Source organism: Stenella coeruleoalba, assembly GCF_951394435.1.
Source record: "Stenella coeruleoalba genome assembly, chromosome: 14".
NCBI lineage: Eukaryota > Metazoa > Chordata > Mammalia > Artiodactyla > Delphinidae > Stenella > Stenella coeruleoalba.
The window spans coordinates 89,702,701-89,721,754 of NC_137160.1; the positions used below are offsets into that span (position 1 = coordinate 89,702,701).

General features: G+C 56.4%; 1 protein-coding gene across 2 annotated transcripts; it reads left to right on the forward strand.

The window, feature by feature from the left end:
• Positions 1 to 2,112: 2,112 nt before the first annotated feature.
• Positions 2,113 to 17,832, forward strand: ANHX (anomalous homeobox). Of its 2 annotated transcripts, none has more exons than XM_079941841.1 (10): positions 2,113 to 2,196; positions 4,057 to 4,326; positions 6,507 to 6,712; positions 8,585 to 8,708; positions 9,594 to 9,807; positions 10,229 to 10,349; positions 11,502 to 11,794; positions 15,143 to 15,290; positions 16,952 to 17,036; positions 17,297 to 17,832. In XM_079941841.1, exons 1-10 carry the CDS (start codon positions 2,191 to 2,193, stop codon positions 17,381 to 17,383), a joined length of 1,554 nt encoding a protein of 517 aa, XP_079797967.1. In that variant the 5' UTR covers positions 2,113 to 2,190; the 3' UTR covers positions 17,384 to 17,832. The 2 variants fall into 2 exon arrangements, with proteins under 2 accessions (XP_079797967.1, XP_079797968.1); XM_079941842.1 differs by having other exon boundaries at positions 6,507 to 6,634.
• Positions 17,833 to 19,054: the final 1,222 nt, after the last annotated feature.

The following is a 19,054-nucleotide window of genomic DNA, read 5'->3' on the forward strand; positions in this document are numbered from 1 at the left end:
GATTGCATTTCAGACTAGTGAGCATGGAAGAGAGAGGCAGCCTCTATTTACAGTGGGTGTTGGATAATTACCTTTTGGCCTACCTTTTGTTGGAAGATCAGACCTCTATTAAAAATGAAGCTTATGGGGCTTACCTGGTGGCGCAGTGGTTGAGAGTCTGCCTGCCGATTCAGGGGACACGGGTTCCTGCCCAGGTCTGGGAAGATCCCACATGCCGCGGAGCTTCTGGGCCCGTGGGCCATGGCTGCTGGGCCTGCGTGTTCGGAGCCTGTGCTCCACAACGGGAGGGGCCATGGCGGTGAGAGGCCCGCATACTGCAAAAAAAAAATGAAGCTTATGAAGAGTTTCCCGATTTAGAATACTTGAAATTATTATGTGCTTACGTTAAGAACGTATGCTTTTGAGTCTGACAGTTCAAGGAGGCCACTTATTGGTTGGAAGTGTTTTAAATGCACTTGGACCTATTTCCTTTTTAGTAACAAGGGAACATAACTCGCTCAGAGGTGGCTTGGGAGGCTCAAATAAGACAATGTGTGTAAACAGTGACTTCTCACCTGGCAGCCAAAAAAAGTAACTGATTTTATAACAATGAACTAGAATCATAAAATTTGTTGAATTACATTTAAATTTAATAACGTAGGTACTTGGACATTTTGGTTTCCATTGAGGTTTTAACTTCATTGATGCTTCATGGGTGGAGTGCAACCAGGAATATTCTCACTGAGCACCAGCCGGTCCTGGAGAAAGGGCCTGTGATCACATTCCCACAACAGGAGGGTTTCCTGCAGCAAATCTCCAATTTCCTCTCTGTTCACCCATATCCGCCTTAGTATACTTGGACGGTGGGGATTGCTTCCCCCAACCCTGTTGTCAATGTTTTTTCTCCCATTTCTTGAAAAGAACCTTAAAACGAGAAAAACAGAAGATTGTCTTTTTATAAAAATTAGGAAACATGGATAAGCAAAAGAAGAAAATTTTAAAGCCAAATAAAAGTAATACAACAATAATTTTGTCACCCGGTGGCAACCAGGGTTTAACGATGTGGCATACATCATTTTGTGTCTGTACTTTTCAAACGGGCTCGTCTCACTCACATTGCTTTGTAACAGCCGTTTTTATTGTACAATGTATCACTAGTCCGGTCAGGAAGCATTCTTTCTCCCGGCAACTACTAATTACCCTCCAGGAGCCCATCCTGTTTCTGAAGTGTGATGTGTTTAGCAATATTCCACCGGACTCTTGGGTCGTTTCCAGATTTTCAAGTGAACAAACGCTGAAATGTTTCTCTTTCTGCCTAAGTCTTTTGCATACGTTCAGGCATGAGCTTTGACGTCAGAGAATTTTTGCCCTGACCGCCCTTTCAAAAGCAACTCGAAACCCTCCTGGTCTCCTCTCTAGAGCGCCTTCCGGCTCGCTGTGTGCAACATCTCCCCAAACTAAACTGCACAGGGGAGAGGCCAGACCGTGTCCGAGCCAGGACGGCGGCACTTCAGAGGCTTCCCCCGCGTAGCTGACCAGGGTCAGAGAACTCGGGTCCCCAGGCCTCCACCGTCGCGAAGGCCTCTCCGCCGCGCGCAGCCGCGCCCCAGGGTCAGGCGGGGGTGGGATCACCGGGGGCCTCCGGCTGGGGCTGCGGGGGCACGGGAGGGGCGGGGGTGTCTGCCCCCTGGGCTACGACCCCAGCCGGGCTTTGTCTCCGCAGAGCTCCAGGGCGGTGGCGTGGGGTTAATCCAGGGTCACAGCTTCCTCCTGCTGCAGGGGCGGGGGTCGTGGCGCCCTCTCCTCCACCCCAGCCCAGGACCCCCAGGACCCCGGCTCTGCTCCTTCTGGGGCCTGAGGACGCGCAGAACCAGGCTGGATGGCGCCTCTGACGCCCCGCCCTCGCCCCCCAACCTGTCGGCTCCCGTGCAGCCCCCCGAATGCCACGGACCCCCGAGAACCTCTCGGCTCCCCAAGAACCACCGGAATGCCCCGAACCCAGGTGGGCGGAACCGCAGGCCCCGGGACTTAGGGGCGCAGGGCACGGGCGGGGGTCATCGGGCGGGGCCCTTGCAGGGATTGGCGGAGGCCTGGATACTCTGTATCAACCGCGCCTTCCCGCCGCCTCCCCGGACGTGCGGGCGGAGCACGTGCGCGCCGAGCGCGGAAGCGGCCCCGGGCGCCTGGCTGGGGTGTGTTGGTGGCGTGCGGATGAAGGTGAGTGAACGAGGGGGTCGTCCGGGCGACGGTGACTGAGTCCGGCGTCCGGGGCCGGCCGCCGGGGAGGCTTCTCGGGCCCCGCGGGGAGAAGGGCGCCGGGAGAGGTCCGGCGGCGCAGGGCCACGGCCAGACGGAGGTGTCCGGGCAGGACGCAGGGCATAGCCGCCTGCCCCCCGCCCCCTCTGTCCCCGCCGGGCCGGGTCCCCTCAGTGTTCGGGGTGCCCCCCGAACCCACTTCCTTCCCGAACTCCAGGACCCTCTCCATGAGCTCGGCCCTTGGCCTCCTTCCCGCCCTTCCTGGAGCAGCGTGGGGCGGGGCTGTCGGCGCTGGGGGACACCCGGGTCGCTCGAAGGGTGCGGGGTCGCGGGCCTCCTGCCAGTGGCGACGGGAAGAAACGTGGGGCCCCGAGGCAGCAGCCCGTGACGAGGCGCTGAGGCTCGGAAGCGGCGGCGAGAGCGCGTCCCCTGGCGGGCGCCCTGGAAGCCCTGCCGGGAGGAAAGAGCTAGAAGCGGGCCAGACCCTCCGCCGGGAGCGCGGCAGTTCTCTGCAGGTTGTCTCAACCCTTGCGGACAGCGGTTTGGCAGCATCGACTGAAAACGCGCCCTAACCCTCGCCTCCAGGATCCTGTTCCACGAAAGTAAAGTAGTTGTGGACACAGGTCTGCACGTGCTGTTTGAAAAAGCGATCGCCAGCCGCCTCAGCGGCCGCGGCTGGCAAGCTGCCGGCGCCCGTTATGGCCGCGCCTCGCACGGGTGCTTTGCAGGACCCAGCGCAGACCGGGAGTCATGCCTGCGGTGCTGGGCCGACTGAGTATCGCCATAAAAAAAACTCCCTCTGCTGTTAAAACTTGGTGTCTGTTTGCATAGTTAGACGGTAATTTTTTAGAACACTGCAAAGCCTTCGGTCCAGCTTGCCGTGGCTCACCTGTTTGTGTCGGGGTGGGAGGGCGGCAGAGCGGGCTTTCGGGGTGCAACGGGCCGCACGGAAGCCAGTCTGGCCAGGCCCCCGCCCTCGGGCCTTTGCAGGTTACCTCAGCTCTCAGCCTGTGCCCTCACCGGGCAGAGCGGGAAGCTTGGTGCCCGAGGCGATGTGAGGGCAGGGAGCCCAAACTGCAGCAGGACTGTGCCGGAGGCCGGCACGTGTTCGTTTCTTTGTCTCGGTGCCTTCCCTCCCTCCATCCTTTTCTCTTTCTCTGTTTCCTTGTCTTCGTCCCTCCTTCTTTCCTTCCTCCCTTCTCTTTCTAATTTTATTAATTTTTCAGACTAGAGCAACCCTTAAATGTTTGTGGTTTTCAAATATAAGGGTTTTTTTCCCCCCAAATTAAAATAGTTAAAAGCGAATTTTGCTGGTCCCGCCTCAGCGGGCCTCTGACTCCCCTCCGAAGGAGCGCCTAGGGCGTCTGCACAACCCCTGGCCCGCGGCTCTGCCCACCCGCTCCGAGAGGCCTTGCTCTCCGTCTGGCAGATGCTGGGGGGATCTGATGACCCCAGTGCAGGTGGGCCTGTCCCCCATAGACCCTGGAGAAGGAAGGAGGAAATGCAGTGACAAGCGGTGTGAGAAGTGGGGGAAACAGAGAGGTGGCGCGGCGGGTGAGGGGCACGAGGGCACCAGATAGAGGTTCCAGGCGTGCGGAGTGAGAAGTCTGGCAGCGAGCTGGGCCTTGGTGCACCGCCAGGGTCTACGCTGTTGTGGGGACTACAAGGAAGGTCTGGCGGGCCCTGACGTGCCGCCCTCTCTCACTGCTGCCATGATACAAGTACCTGTGGCGGGAGAGGCCTCGCGTTGTTGGTCTGAGGATTGATGTGCAGTCAGCCCATCAGCGCTGGTGGTGGTCCTGACTTTCGTCTTGTTTTCAGAGGAGTCCAACCCGACTCGGGATGCAGAGCTTCCTGCAGCTGCTGAGGGGAAGCGGAGGTGCTGGCCTGCCCTTGGCGGACCTGGTGACCCTCGCAGGCAGGCTGTGCCGGGAGGTCCAGGACGATCCCGCCCAGGTGCAGACCTTGGTCACGGCCGTGCTGGACAGCCAGCTCCGCCTGTACCTCTTGGACAACGCGGATGTGGCCCTGGTGTGCGCCAGCATGCTGGCCCAGCAGGAGCAGAACCGGGCTGCCTGCCAGCTGCTAGAGGTAGGACCGAGGTGGGGCGGGGAGAGGGGCAGCAGCCCACAGCAGCCTGAAGATGACAGAAGTGCCCAGGAGTCAGCAGGAGCCTGGGGAGAGCTGCTATAAGCCGAGCCAGGGCCGCTCACTCTCACTGTACTAAGTTCTAACTTGCCTGCTAACCCGAGACAGAACTGACCATCTGTCGGATCCCTCTGGTCCTGGACCAGTGGTCCTGGCTTGGAAAGTTGGCACTCCGGTTAGTGAGGCAAGCAATCAAACAGACCCAGGACCGCAGTCCCTTAGCTGCGGGTCTGCATCCGGGAACTCTGAGACCACAAGTATCTTTGTCACTCCTCCGGTGGTACTTTGAACCTCAACTCAGTTGGCATCAAACCTGAGCTGCATTGATGGGAAACTATTTTTGTCTTTATTTATCCACTTAATGTTACTGCAGTACGTTTTGCTACCCAAATCCTGGGGTGTTTGCTTGCAGGATGCTTCCTGCCCTAGATCGTACTGGGATAGTGCAAATTATGTAGTATATGCCTGTGTTACTTCCTAAAGTGTGAGGAATTCTGAATTCCAAAATACATCTGGCTCAAAAGGTTTTAATAAGAGATTTGGGGGCCTGTGTTTCCCTTTTTCGCTCCATAATACAGTCCATAATACAGTCCATGCATAACTCATGCTGAGTTTACCTTCAAGATACTAAACTCTGCCCAGTTCTTTGTTTTTGCTCCCTCTCCCCCAAGCCCTGCGGCACCCTCCTGGCGCTCACGCCCCGCCACCGTGTCCTCTCCTGCCCCCTCTATTAGTCTTCACGCAGCAGCCAGAGGCAGTTTTAAAACGGCAGATGGGACCACGGTTCGCACCGAGGCGCGGGCCCAGAGCCTGCCATCCCGTCCTGGCTCCCGCACAGTGGCTGTGCTGGCTGCTTGCCGTTCTCCTGGAGCTCCCGAGATCTTTGTCTTTTGACCTTTGCGCATGCCGTTCCCTCTGCCAGAGGCTGGACACCACTCTGTGTGGCTGGTGCCTTCCTACCTGTCTGGTTTCTGCTTTAAACGTCACCCCGTCGAGCTAGGACTTAAGGGAGCCCTCATCCCCCTCTGTGGCTCCTTCCTCAGCTCACGGTTAGAAACCTGTCTATTTCTCGATCTGTGATCCACCTCCCCTCCTGCACTGCAAGCCCCAGGAGCAGGGGCGTGTTAGTTCTGCCCATTAAAGGATCCCCAACACCCAGCATAACACCTGGAACATAAGAGGGCTCAGCCTTCCAAATGTCAGAATAAATGGGTGAACACACAGAGTTGAAGTAGCTGCCGGGAAGGCAGTCAGTGATGGAATGTGAGCGTGACATCAGTGATGAAAAACTCCCGGGATGGGAGTAACTCAGGATGGTCCAGAAATGTCTCTGAGGAAGTGATGTGTTCTGAGACCTGAGAGAAAGGATGGGGCTACCACATCAAGAAAGGGCATTTCCCGCCAAGGGCCACTCCTGCAGGTGGGGAGGCTCCAAGTGGGTTCCCTGTCTGACAGTTGTGCTGACGTCTGCATCCTGGCAGGAGACTGCAGGCCTCTCAGCCCAGCAAAATGGGCTTTTTCTGATGCTGTTGAGAGGAAGCTAAATGATTCTCAGCACCTCCCTCACCAAGATGGGCCTGAGAACACTGGGGTTAGAGGCACGAACCACATACTGACCACAGGGGCTGTGTCCAGGGGAGGCCCTCACTCAGCGTCCTTGGCCATCTCTAAAGTCTGCTTACATGACCAAGCCACACTGGGTTGGGGAGCTGTCACTGGCACAGACCGGGACCCCTTCGTCCCCCTCAGCTCAGATTGAACTCACTGAGCCCCAGGGGCCCGCCCTGCTGGTGGGAGAGAAAGGCCTTTCACGCAGGATGGGGATCAAGCCTCAGGCCGCTCAGACCTGACCACGTGGTTCTCAGCATGGCTCGGCCTCTGGGTGCTATGGCCACAGCCCGGAGTTGGCCTTCCCCTTGCCTGGCCCTCACCTGGGGGGCGAGGGAGAGCCGTGCCCACCTCCCATTCGTGGGAGGGCCTGCTGGGGACAGGAGCCCGGCCATGGGACTCGTGCCCTCGCCGCGGGGCACCAGCGAGCGGATGTTCTTAGCGGTCAGTCTGGGTCTACGGCGGGGCTCCGGAGCAGGCGAGCGTGCCGGGTCTCAGCAGGCTCTTGTCCACAGGGATGCCGGGTGCCGGGTGGCAGCCTGAAGCTGGTGCAGCTCTGGAATGACATCCACTACCGTCTGGTCATGAAGAGGCTCGGCGTGGCCACGCTGACCCCGGTGCAGAAGTTCCGGTGCAGGAAGAGGTATGCACCAGCCTTTACTGGTGCTTATTCCCCGGGGCTCCCAAGGGATTTGCCCTCCAAGACCACAGAAGGACTTAGGTGAGTAGAGGCAGGGAGATAAGAGGAAGCAGTGATAGACAGAGGGTAATAAGCTCCACAGCAGCAGGTGCCCTCCTCTCCACCGCTCAGCTGGCTGTGGGGACGCTTTCCGACCTGTGCCCGCAGGGCGAGGACGGGGAGCTGTTCCCAGGACCCAGGCCGAAAGCTGTAGCTGCAGCAGGAGCCACTGCCTGTCGGTGAGGGCCCTGCAGTGAGGGAGGCAGCAGGTGGGCACCCTGACCTCGCTCGCTTCCTGCAGGATGGGTGCCCCTCAGCTCAGCTAATGCCCATGGTCAGGCTCTGCAGGTGCCTGGCCCGGATCCCAGCACGGCCCCTCAGGGCTGCAGGACCATTAAAAGAGAGAGAAATGTGAGGGTCTGCAAGCACCACATGAGATACACATAGCGCTTAGAAGGCCGTCTGGTACACGGTGGCTGCTGGATGGATGTTGATAATAATTACCACGATGACCATTATCAGCACTAAGTACACGTTACGACTACTAGTTATCATCATTACCATCATCACCGTTCGTGGATGAGGACAGCAAAGCACAGAAAAGTCAGTCACTTGCCTGGTTACACACTACAGAGATGCAAAGGCAGGATTCCAGCCTAGACATCGAGACTGGAGAGCCTTTGTTCTTGACCTTGGGTGTCCCCCATTGGCCAGGAGGAGCTGCAGGTCTTGCTCTGAGCTCCTGAAAGCCCAAGTGACAGGAGTTTCTGAGCCATGGGCCTGGTTGATGGAAGAAGAGATGGATTCCTTTTGGATCAGACGGAATTTTTCTCACGGTGCGTGCCAGATATGCCCTCAAAGCCCAGCAGTTAGTCAGCCTTGAGGTCTTCAGGGATGCAGTCAGGTCCCTCCATATAGGCTCTGACAGCCTGCCAGAAGGTGGCTCAGCAAAGTAAATGCCTTGGGGACCAGCATGCAGTGTTTGTGAAGAGGCCCCTGGTTGCTGCACGTTACTAGAGGTGCTGGGGCCCTGCTGTCCTGGAGCTGCCCGCGGGTGTGGATGATGGACAGTAGACCAGGAAACAAAGCAGATCCTGTAATTCAGAGCAAGGAATGCTAGACGGAACTCGTTCAGTAGAGGACTGTGACTCACTGGTCCTCTGCTTGTGGTCGGGCTGCAGCACAGGGCTGAGCCTGGGGGAGGCCTGAGCACAGGGAAGGCGTGCTCTGGGCATAAGGAGGGGTGACACTGGAGTCACAGCAGGTGGTTAGTGCAGGAGCAGAGGTGGGAGGTTCTTGGAGTTTCTGGGAGTGGCCATGGCTGGGGAAAGGGTTGTGTCAGGATTGACTCTAGAGGATTTAACGATAGGTTGAATGTACTGGAGAAGGTAAAGAGAATAAACCTGGCTGCAGGGCTCTTGGCCTGATTGGCAGGGACGTGGTGGTCTCTCACGGGGATGCGCAGGATGGGCTGGGGGACGGTGTGGGGAGCAGGAGATTGAGCTCCACTGGGATGTGTGGGGTGTGTTTTCGATGTTCACGGGGGTTTGTTCAATTGGCATTTGGCTAGCAAATCTTGTATAGACCGGTGCTGTTTGCTTCTATGTCACTTTTTTCTTTTGGAAAAATTCCAGTATACACTCAGTAAAGAGGGCAGCATAACCAACCTCAGCACCCTCATCCCCAGCTTTAACGGCCATGGCCACTGGTCAGTGAGTGGCACTGGAAACCCTGGTGAAAGTGTGGGGTGTGGGCCCAGGCGACACGAGACCCCACCCTTGTTCAGGGGATGGACCCGGGGACTGCAGCACAGAGTCCTGCAGGGGAGGCGGGTGGCCAGTGAAAGGACAGGAAGTCCAGGGGAGCACAGCAGGTACAACAGAAGAAGCCAGGGGTCTCACTGTTCTCATCCAGGAACCCACCGCCCGCCTCCCTCTGCCCTGACGGCCTCAAGAGCCGGAACTTCCCCAGAGAAGTTCGCCAGAAGCTGCAGGAGTTTGCTTCGGGTGTGAGCACCAACCCCAGCAAGGCCGAGCGGGTAAGAGCAGATGAGAGCGAGGCCCGGCAACCCTCCCCTTAGCCTACCCTCCCCGGTCCTTAGGGGACTCCCACCCTTAGGTGACATCACCACCCTTAGGGGATTGACCCGCATCCTCAGCCGCACCTCCCCGCCTCCCCAGTGGCCTATCTGCCAGGGCGCTGGCGCTCTCCGCCTGCCCTGAACTGCTCTGGGGACGGCGCTCTTTGGCTGGCAGCCGCCTGCACACGTGGCGGGGTTAGTTTCATCACGGGAGTCTTAATACCCCGTCATCCAGTGTGGCTTCAGCAGGTGCTCACTGAGCACTTACCGCGGCTGGGACTCCAGCCGGAGGGATGCACGGGTGAGCTCTCGGGAGCAGGTGGAGGGGGCAGCAGTAAGAGCCTTGCCGCTCATAAAGCTGGCGTGCTCCCTTCTCTCCCGGTCCAATCAGCGGGGCTCTCCCAATGATCGCCCCGCCCCCTCTCTCCCGGGTCCAATCGTCAGCAGGGCTCTCCCAGTGATCGCCCCGCCCCTTCTCTCCGGGTCCAATCAGCGGAGCCCTACTGGAGCTCCGTGCTGTGGCCCGTGGTGGTTCGGATCTGGCTCCTGAGGAAGGACAGGTGCCTGATCACAGGGTCGGTCGAGGCCGACGCGCTCTCGCACTGGCCCGGCGGGCGGGCGGTCAGTGGTTTGGTGGCGCCTCGGGAGGGTCCGGTTTGCAAGCCCTGCCGAGCCCTCCCGGCTGCGAGTGGCTGTCGGCCGGGCGGCGGCTTGAGGAGGAACAAGGCCAGAGGCCACGGCGCCGGCCCGCATGATGCCCCGACCGCCCTGTGTCCCGGCCCGCTGGTCCCGGCCCCGCGTCTCAGGAGCGGGCTGGGCAAGCGGCGTGTTGTTTCGGCGCAGGAGGACCTGGCTTCGGAGACGCGCTTGACCACTGAGCAGATCTACAACTGGTTCGCCAATTACCGGCGGCGCCAGAGGGCCCTTGTGCAGCGCGCGGCGCTAGCCCGGGACTCGGCGGAGGACCGCACCGCGAGGGAGGCCGGCCCGAGCCCCCCGCAGCCCACAGGCCAGCCCCACCTTGGCTCTGGGTGCGTGGACAGGCCTCAGTGGTCGGGTGAGTGACCCCTCTCCCAAAACCTGTGTCTAGGGCTAGGCCGAGGTAGGGTCACTGGTTACAGGACAGGGTCCTCTCCGCCAGCCCCAGCCTGCACGTTTGGTACTTCACCCTGTGGGAAGCGAGATCGCTGAAGCTGAGGGTCAGGTTGGACTCAGGATGGGCCCAGGTGGGGCTGCAGCAGCGTTTTGCGTTGAGAGGTTACTTTGCGGCCAGGGCCAGGAGTCAGTGGGAAGGGAGCCAAGCACTAGAATTTAGGGTGTTCTGGGTTCCTAATTACGGGTGTTGGTTCAGACCAAAGACAGATCAGGGGACAAACAAAGAATACTGGGCAGCCAGCGTGGCTGTTCTTAACCTGCTGGGAAGGAAGCTGGGACCCTGAGCATCACCCAGCTTCTCCTCCTGTCTGATCGGCTTTTAGCAGGACCCGAGGAAAGTGGGTCTGTACAGACCCAGGAGACCACCCAAGGGCCGTGGGAGCCACTGGTCCTGGCCCCAGACTTCTCTGGAGACGAGACCATGCCAAAGTCACTGGCTCCCAGGTACTGCCACCCACGTGGGCCATGGGACCGTTCCCTGTTCAATTCCCCATCTTCAGTGGGAGACCAGGCCTGGAGTGGGCGTAGGAATGCCTGCCGGGCACTGGGACCAGCTCAGTGATGGCGGAGGGCAGATTCAGCTGAGACCCCAGGTACAGGGGAGCCACTGGCAAGGAGCCCACGTCATGGACTCCAAACTTGTTCCCTGGAGCCTGACTCACAGCCTGACTTCACGTAAATTTTGGTGACTGGGGAAAACAGAAAGAAAAACGTGCAGACCTATCTCCTAAAGGCAAACCGGCTGTCCTCGTGGTCTGTGTCTCTCTAGCGTTTGGTATGGTTGGTATATCATTAGGTTAGTAACAGCCGACATTTCTTGAGTTCCTGCTACAGACCAGGCCCTGCCTAACCGCTTTCCCTCACCCTGCTGCCCCTGTGGTGCCGCACAAACTGCTGTGAAGAAAGTGCCGGCCGCAGCGGGACTGAGTCTGAGTGTGGGACCAGGTCCACGTCTGCGTAAACATCAAGCGGTGCCCACTTTTTCCATTTACACTTGTGTTTTAAGCATCTCTCCTGACACTACCTGGGCTGGCACCTCACGTCCAGGCTGGCACTACCCAGGTGTGTGGCCTTAGGCAGGTTCCCGTGACCTCTCAGTGTTGCTTTTTCTCACCTGTGAAATGGGGATAGTGATGGACCCTGCCACGCATGTCATTACACAGATTACAGGGGCGGGGGGTTGTTAACAAAAGCCCAGGAGCACCATCTGAGACACAGGGAGCATTTGGGGAATATTTTAATTCTTTAAATTATTGACTGCTGCCTAACACTCCTTTAAGATCCACCTTCATTTAATCATTCACCTATTAGGTTCTTGCTAATCATTTTCAGCCTTCAATATTGTGGAGCAATGTTTCATTGAAGGGCTTTGTAAATAAACTGCTAATGTATCTTAGGTTTCCAGGGATAGTATTTTTTGTGTCTCTGGAACCCTTGTAGCCCCAGGGAGAACTGTGGAGGCAGCGTGATTGGGGTGGACCCCACAGCCATCTGTGGCTGCGTTGAGTCCGGAGCCCAGATTCCCAAATTGGGCTGGAATCTCCTCCCAGGCCCCACTACCCCAGCCTGAGGGATGGTGTTCACTTTGCTCCCCAGGTCTCTGCAGGGTGGTGAGATGTACCAGGAGGGGCCTAGCCACGATCCTGCCACTCTTCCTCCCGTCTTCCCTGGCTCTGGTTTCTGCCCTCTGGCTGCTGGCAGCGACATGCTGGACCCCTCTCTGGGTGCCCCCGTGTCGTGGCTGACATCTCTTGCACTGGAATCCTCCAAGGAAGTTTCCTTCCAGACTAGGCCACTGATCCATAGTCACGGGCTGGACCTCACGATGCGCCCTGCAGATGCTCCTCTGGCTGTGTCCATCACCGCCCTTGGTGAGGCCAGCCCCACAGGTGGGTCTATGCTAGACAGACTATGTGTTTCTACATCAGATGCTTCAACTGCTTGTATGTTATTTGACGGGGAAGAATTTTGAGGGGCCAGGACTTTCTGCTTGAATCTCTTATATTTGATTAGACCCCAAACCAGTGCAGTTGGAACAGGCTCTTCCCACCAACAGCCTGGATAGTTTTCATTTTATTTTTGTTTTCAAAATAAAATGTGCATGTGACTAAAAAAATAAGATGGTGAGGAAAGAGTTAAAATGAAATGAAATGGCTGCCACCCCTGTACTCCAGTCCCTGTAACTAACCAGTCAACATCTGCTACAACGGAGGAGGGCTGAGCTGTTCAGACCTCTAGCTCTCTCTTCCTAGTTTCTTCCTTAGTTGTAACTGTCGCTATAAATACCTTTAAAGAATACGTATTCAGGTATATGTTTCGTGCACCAAACACGATAGCATCTTGTGACATCCCAGCTTCTGAGGAGGATGTTGGCGCTGCACTCAGCCTGTCGCCTAAATTTCTTAGTCCTCTGTGGCCCCATGCAGGTCGTCTTGTAGTTTGTCATTGCCTCCCTTTTTTCTTACATTGTCTGCTTTTATCACATTCCTAACTTCTTGCAGTGTCTTAAGCATCCCCTTTGAAGACTTGCTGCCAGGGCCTCCTTCCTGCTCCCAGTCTGGTGTGGAGCCGTCATCCCAGGAGCACCTTTAACTGCTTCCCTGGGTTTGCTTCAGCGTTTCCTTAATTGCAAGGCTTGTTCTTTCTTTCTTGACTCTTGTTATGTTAGAGAATGTCTTTAATTAACTCTATAAGAAAGGGTGCCTGCAAGGTAGTGTCTGTTTCCTTGCATCTTCTGAAATTGTCTTTAATCCGCCCTCAAGTTTGATTAATGACTTGTCAGGGACAGAATTCTGAGTTTAAAATACTTTTTACCTTAGAAATTTGAAAGCAACATAGCATCCAATTATAGCATCCAATGTTGTCATTTTAAGTTAGATGTCATTCTGATGTTCACGTATTTTTCCTTTATTGGAGCTTTTTATTTTTGAAGTCTTGGTGTTCTGAAATTTCACAGTGATGGTCCCAGGTGTGAGTCTTTTGAATTCACTTTGTTGTTAAGCTTTTCGATTTAAAGAACCAGAGAACCAGGTATTCTTTAAGCTCTGGGCACTTTTTGTGATTTTCTTTGATAGTTTCCTCCTTCCAGTTCTCTCTTTAGAGCACAAATGTTATTTGGATGTTGGAAATCCTGGACCAATCTCCCAAAATGCTTACCTTTTTTAAAAAATTTCTTTTTTATTGTATGTGCTTTTGTCTTAAACTTTGTCTTCTGATATTTTGACAATTATACATTTTAAGAGAACTCCAACCTCTCTTTTCTTTTTTTTTAAATTTTATTTATTTATTTATTTGGCTGTGCCGTGTCTTAGTTGCGGCACGTGGGGTCTCTAGTTGTCGCCTACAGGCTCTTAGTTGAGGCATGAGGGATCTAGTTCCCTGACCAGGGATTGAACCTGGGCCCCCTGTATTGGGAGCATGGAGTCTTAATCACTGGACCACTAGGGAAGTTCCCCAAGCTCTCTTTTCTTATTTCTGATTTTCCTTTCTTCATAGATCATGTTACTTGTTTTTGTTTTTTTAATAAGTTTTTAAAAATAAATTTATTTATTTAGTTTTGGCTGTGTTGGGTCTTCGTTGCTGCACACGGGCTTTATCTAGTTGTGGCGAGCGGGGGCTACTCTTCGTTGTGTGCGGGCTTCTCGTTGAGGTTGCAGAGCATCTGCTCTCGGTGCATGGGCTTCAGTAGTTGTGGCTCGCAGGCTCTAGAGCACAGGCTCAGTAGTTGTGGCGCACGGGCTTAGTTGCTCTGCAGCATGTGGGATCTTCCGGGACCAGGGCTCGAACCTGTGTCCCCTGCATTGGCAGGTGGATTCTTAACCACTGCACCACCAGGGAAGCCCCGATTATATTACTTTTTATAGATGCAGTATCTTATATTTCTCCGAGTATCCTAGTTAGTAGTTTCAGAAAATGTGCTTTCTTGCCTGAAGGGGGGAATGTTGGGGTTGTGGATTCAGGCCCTTCCTTGAACAGAGGAGGAAGAGGTGCCCCAAAGAGGAAGAGCCTGGAGACTCATTTCTCTGAGGCAGCTTTTCCATCTGATCTTTGGTCTTTGATTTCAGAGACCTTTTCCTGTCCATGTTTACTAACAAGGCTGGAGCTGGGATGGGCAGTGGCCAGCCTCATACTGGGAGGAGGGAAGCTGGTCTTCACACCGTGTCCAGCCTATGTGAGGGGTGTGTTCTCTGGGAATTGGAGAGCTCCCTGCTGGTTGCCTGAGCACCTTGCTTTCCCTCCCTCCCTGCAAACCTCTCAGGGTCCTTGGCCCCTGCTTATGCCCCAGCTTCCCTTCAGACAGCCCCCACCATGGGATAAGACCTGTGCCCTGCATCTGCAGAACATGGACATCTCCCACCTGCCAATTACCCTTCCCATGACACTCCCTTTGTTCTAGGCTTCGGGCTTTTTATTTCTGTTTTTCTTGGAGGAAGAAGATAAAACCCACTGATCTATTCTGTGTAAACTGGAAATGTTCAAGTTAGCAGTTAACCATATTTCCTGGACCTCAGACTATCTGTAAAGTTCTGCAGGAAAGGGGAAACAGCAGAAGGCGGAGGTAGAGTCATGCACCAAATGGTTAGGAAGGTCTCGGCTCTGGCAGACAGGAGGGAGGACTGTTGTTTGGGATCTGAGATCGGGGATGCATGCTAGTTTTACCACCTGGATAGACTTAGGGCAGCAATGGACCTTCCTTCTTACCTCACTTTGCTCCTAAACGTCTGTCGACCCAGAATTGATCACGTCCACAGGGGCTTGCCTTTTAGGGTGAAAGACAGACACGCTGAGAGATTTTCTACAATATTTTAAGTAGAGAGAAAAGGCAAGGGAAGGTAGTAACACCTGGCACTGCAGTGAAATCATGGTGAAACCCAAGGTGAAAGGGGGGGGCAATGGCCGTGGGCTGGGCCAGCCTGTGGTGAACGGGGACCACCGCGGGGTCTCTCCTCAGACAGCCGTGGTGGGCGTAGGGCGGACTGGGGTGCTGAGCCTTTGTTTGGCACTGGGGCTGGCATGAGATCTAGAATGACAAAGAGAAATTTGAGGTCAGCAAAACTTGACCTTGTTTTGGTTTTTGGGAGCCTGCAGAGGCCACTGAGATCAGCAGTGGTGGCTGTTCTTCCCTCAGCGCAGGAGCCGAGGCTGGGGGCTGCCTCTCCACGGAGGCCTGTGTTGTGCTACACGTAGACTGTGCTCCCTTCCCCCAGCACTGGGTTGTGGGATTGCTTCCCGTGCAGGATTAGCTGACCCTCCCAGCAGCAACGCCCGGAGCACATACCTGGAGGAGGGTCCAGGTACCAGCGGTGGCCAAGCGGAGCCACAGGCGAGCGGCTTCCTGGTGCCCCGGCTTCCACTGCAGGCTCCCGAGTTCACCCTCACCCAGAGGTAAGCTGCAGAGCCACAGGGCTCAGGTGACACTTCCTACGGGCCGTGGGCAGGGTGCCTGGTGCACAGACTCACCATCTCCAACGGTGCAGAGTGCGTCCTTTCCTTATGGATTTCTGGAAACCTCAACAGTCCCCCATCCTACATCTACTGAAAGAAGGTGGTACTCTCTCCCTCAGACAAGCATTGGAGCAGATACGGGCGTCCGTTCTGGGGTGTGCTTAGGCCTTCACGCGTCCCCAGAGCTCTCCCTGGGCCCCAGCAGCCTCTTTCAGGCATTTTCTTTTCCCCAAAGGCTTTTAGCTTCTGGACAGCATCAAGATCCTGATTGTATATTCCAAATTGGAGTTTTAAAGGGGCTTGGGACAGCCATGGCAGCGTCCAGAGGCTTCACAGGAGGCGATGTCGGGCCAGGGGTCCTCCGGTGGAGAGGGAATCTACGATGGGGACCGCAGGACAGGGTCCCCAGGGTTCGGGGTCTCCCAAGTCTGGGAGCAGAAGGCCAGGTACCCAGTGAGGGAAGAATTACTGGGGGACATGGGAGAGAAGGGGAGGAGCCTCCCAAGTCAGAGGCTCTGCTTGTGGAAACAGCCAGATGGTGGGAAAATTCAGACCATGCTGATGGACTCACCTTTCCATTTATGACCGGGAGCCACACAGAGCAGCCACAGGGCCGCTCACGGCCTGCTGGGCCCCTCCACTGGCTGTGTCACCCTTGGACTCCAGTGCCCCAGCTCATCCTTGCTTTGATCTGGTAACCTTGATTCCTTGTTTAAAAACTGCTTCATTGGGATGTAGTTGGCATAAAGTAAACCAACATGTTTAGACGGTGCACAGGACAGTTTTCCGAGCGTGACTTACGTATCCTACAAACCATAGCTGTGCTGCTAGTCATGGGTCACGGGGCTCTTCCCACCCCTGCCACCCCAGGACCGAGGGCCTGCTTTCTTTAGCTGCGTTTTCTAGAGTTCCGTATAAGTGAACTCATACAGCGTAGACTCTTTTTTGGGGTATGGCTTCTTCCACTCAGCCTGACTCCTGTGAGACCTGCCCCTGCTGCCGTGTGTGTCCGCACCCCTTCCTCTTCATGGCGGAGGCCGAGCCCTTGGTGTGGATTGTCGTCACCTGTTGGCGGGCATCTGGGAGCTCCTGGTTTGGGACCGCTGTGCACGTTCCCGACGCGTGGTGGCCTGCGTGTTTGCCCTCGTGTCTCTGGGGATGTGCACGTGGCGGTGGGATGAGTAGGTCACAGGGTGAGTGTGGTCTGACTTTGAGGGACCGCATGATATTGTCCCGAGCGGCTGCATCTGCGTCCTCTGCCGCCTCCCCGGATTTGGTCCTAAGGACCTCTGGGCTCCGTCACACCTCAGGCCTGTTCCTTTTCTTCCTTCACATCTCTGCTTACCATCCCGTCCTCCGTGAGCCTGTGCTGATGTGCTCTCTGACTACCTGAGCCACCTGCTCAAGGTGTCACACAGGCCCCTCCAGCACCCTGCACACCTGAGGGCCCTGCAGGAGGAGGCCGTTCCCAAAAGAGAGTCCGGCACCAGGAAGGGCTTCTGATGGGCAGAAAGCTCTCAGGGTGTGGCGCTCACAGTAAACAGTGTGAGCCTCAAACAGGGCCTGGAAAAGGGCCTGTCCTGACACTGTCCCTTTTCCAGCCCCCCGGAGCTGGCCCCGGCCCCGCCTGCCTTCCCTGGCCCCGTGCCAGCCATGGACCTGGGCCAGCCCATGCCCTCCAGCCAGGTGAGGCCTTCCTATGAGGTACCGTGGGTTTCCCTCCTAACTCCTGGGTCCTCAGCTTGGGACTTTGGAGTGAATAAAATGGACAGAGTTGAACATGGGGCAGGGATTCCTCGAGGCTGGACTTCGGTGGAATGAGAACTGGAGGCAGGTGCCATGGGGCGGAGTCCAGAGGGGGCGGGTCCCAGGGTCAGGGTGACCCGGATGGGAAGGCAGAGCCCACAGAGGGCACCTCCATGTGTGATGCTGTGTTGGCATTCCAGGTGCAGTGGCCCGATGGCCAGACCTCCAGCGACGCCTTCTGGGGAGCCAGGATGCTCCTTGAGCTTTCAGGGGGCAGCCTGGGCTGAGCTGCCCCTCGGGAGCCTGGCCAGCGCTCCAGGGGAGCAAGTGTGGAATCTGGTAACACAAGTTGCAGAGCTCTGTCCCTACAGAAGAAGGAGGCCCCCAGAGTTCCCTGGGGGCTCTGCTGAGAAGCACTAAGGGCTGCCATGTTTGGATAGTTTGGTTGGCAACTCCCTGTGCTGCAAGAAGCATCTGAGGAACATTTGTGAGGTCAGAAGTCCAAGGTGGGTCCGTCCTACTCGGGCAGCAGCAGTTTGCAGTCAAGCTCCTGGGCAGGCAGGCCCCTCTCCAGAGAGGAGGGTGCGGCACTGCAGCCACCCTCCCGCCCAGCCCCGTGGTGAGTGCGGCCCACAGGCACGCGCACCGCAGGAGGGTGCTGGCTGGGGCGCGGCGCCTTCCCCTCGCTGTTGTGATCCGTTGTGTTTGCCGACCAAGTGTTCTGTTCAATTAAAGTTTATTGTTCTGACGCGCCCCTCCCCCATTCACTTAACTGTCCCGGACACCTGCCCCTGCCAGGCCTGGCCCCCATTGCACAGCGCGAGGGCACTGCTCCACGCATCAGGACCTGGTGAGGGACATTCGGCTCCTTTCCACCAGCTCCGTGTTATAAGCAGCGTCCCATGGGCATCTCTGCGCTCTGCCCCTTGCCTGGTCATTTTGCCCCGGGAACGAGGAATTGCCCCCAAGGTGGAAGCGGTGTGCTGAGCGCACAGGCCAGGGGCTGAGCTTTGGCACCCGGGACTGTCCTCCCCGGGGATGGGCCCTTGACCCTCACCTCCCCATCCTGTTGGTCGACAAAAGTGGTACAGCGGGGAGCAAAGTCAGGTTTGTGCCCTCGGGGCTCACAGGAGAGTGGGGAGGGGCAGAGGACCACGGGGGCGCTTCCAGGTGCTTGCTGGGGAGTGGGATGAAGTGGGAGCAGCTGAGAGCCTGGGACGCCTGAGCGGACACTGAGAGCTCCCCGGGAGCGGTGTCTCAGCTGAGACCACCAGCACTCCTGCATCCCGTCACGTCCCACCTTCCTTGCCAGAACCACAAGCAGGGCCGAGCATCACGAGTTGACAGGGGTGCCACGTGGACGGCCACTCACATTCCAGGTTCCCGGAAACTCGGACCTTTCAGTTTGAGAACATTTTCTTATTTTGAAACAATTGAAAACTGGCCAAAAGTTGAAAATGGGGTACAAAGATCTTTTTTCCCTTGAGCCATTTGAGAACAAGTTACTGACCTGCTGCCCCATCATATTCCCCTAATACTTTTATGTGCTTCCTTCAGATAAGGAATTCTACACGTGCACAGCACCTCCATGGAAATCAGGGAATCAGTCCTGGTGCTTTACTGCCTCCTAATTTGCCAGACCCCATGAGAGTTCAGGTCGTCATCCCAGTAATGCCCTGGATGTGAGAGAATCCAAATCTGCCCATAGCACTGGCTGCCTCTACTCAACAGGGCGTTCAGTGCCCTTCAGCCTGGGACAGTCCCTGGGTTTGCCTGGCCTTCCATGACCTCGGCTTGAGTATTGCAAGCTGGTTACTCTGCAGAACGTCCCCCAAAGTGGCCATGTCTGACGTTCCCTTGTGATTTGGGGTTTGCATTTGGACGGAAGATCTCAGAAGTGACGCTTGGTCCTTACTGCGTCTTCTGGGTGGCGCGTGTCCTTGTCACTCACCCCACTG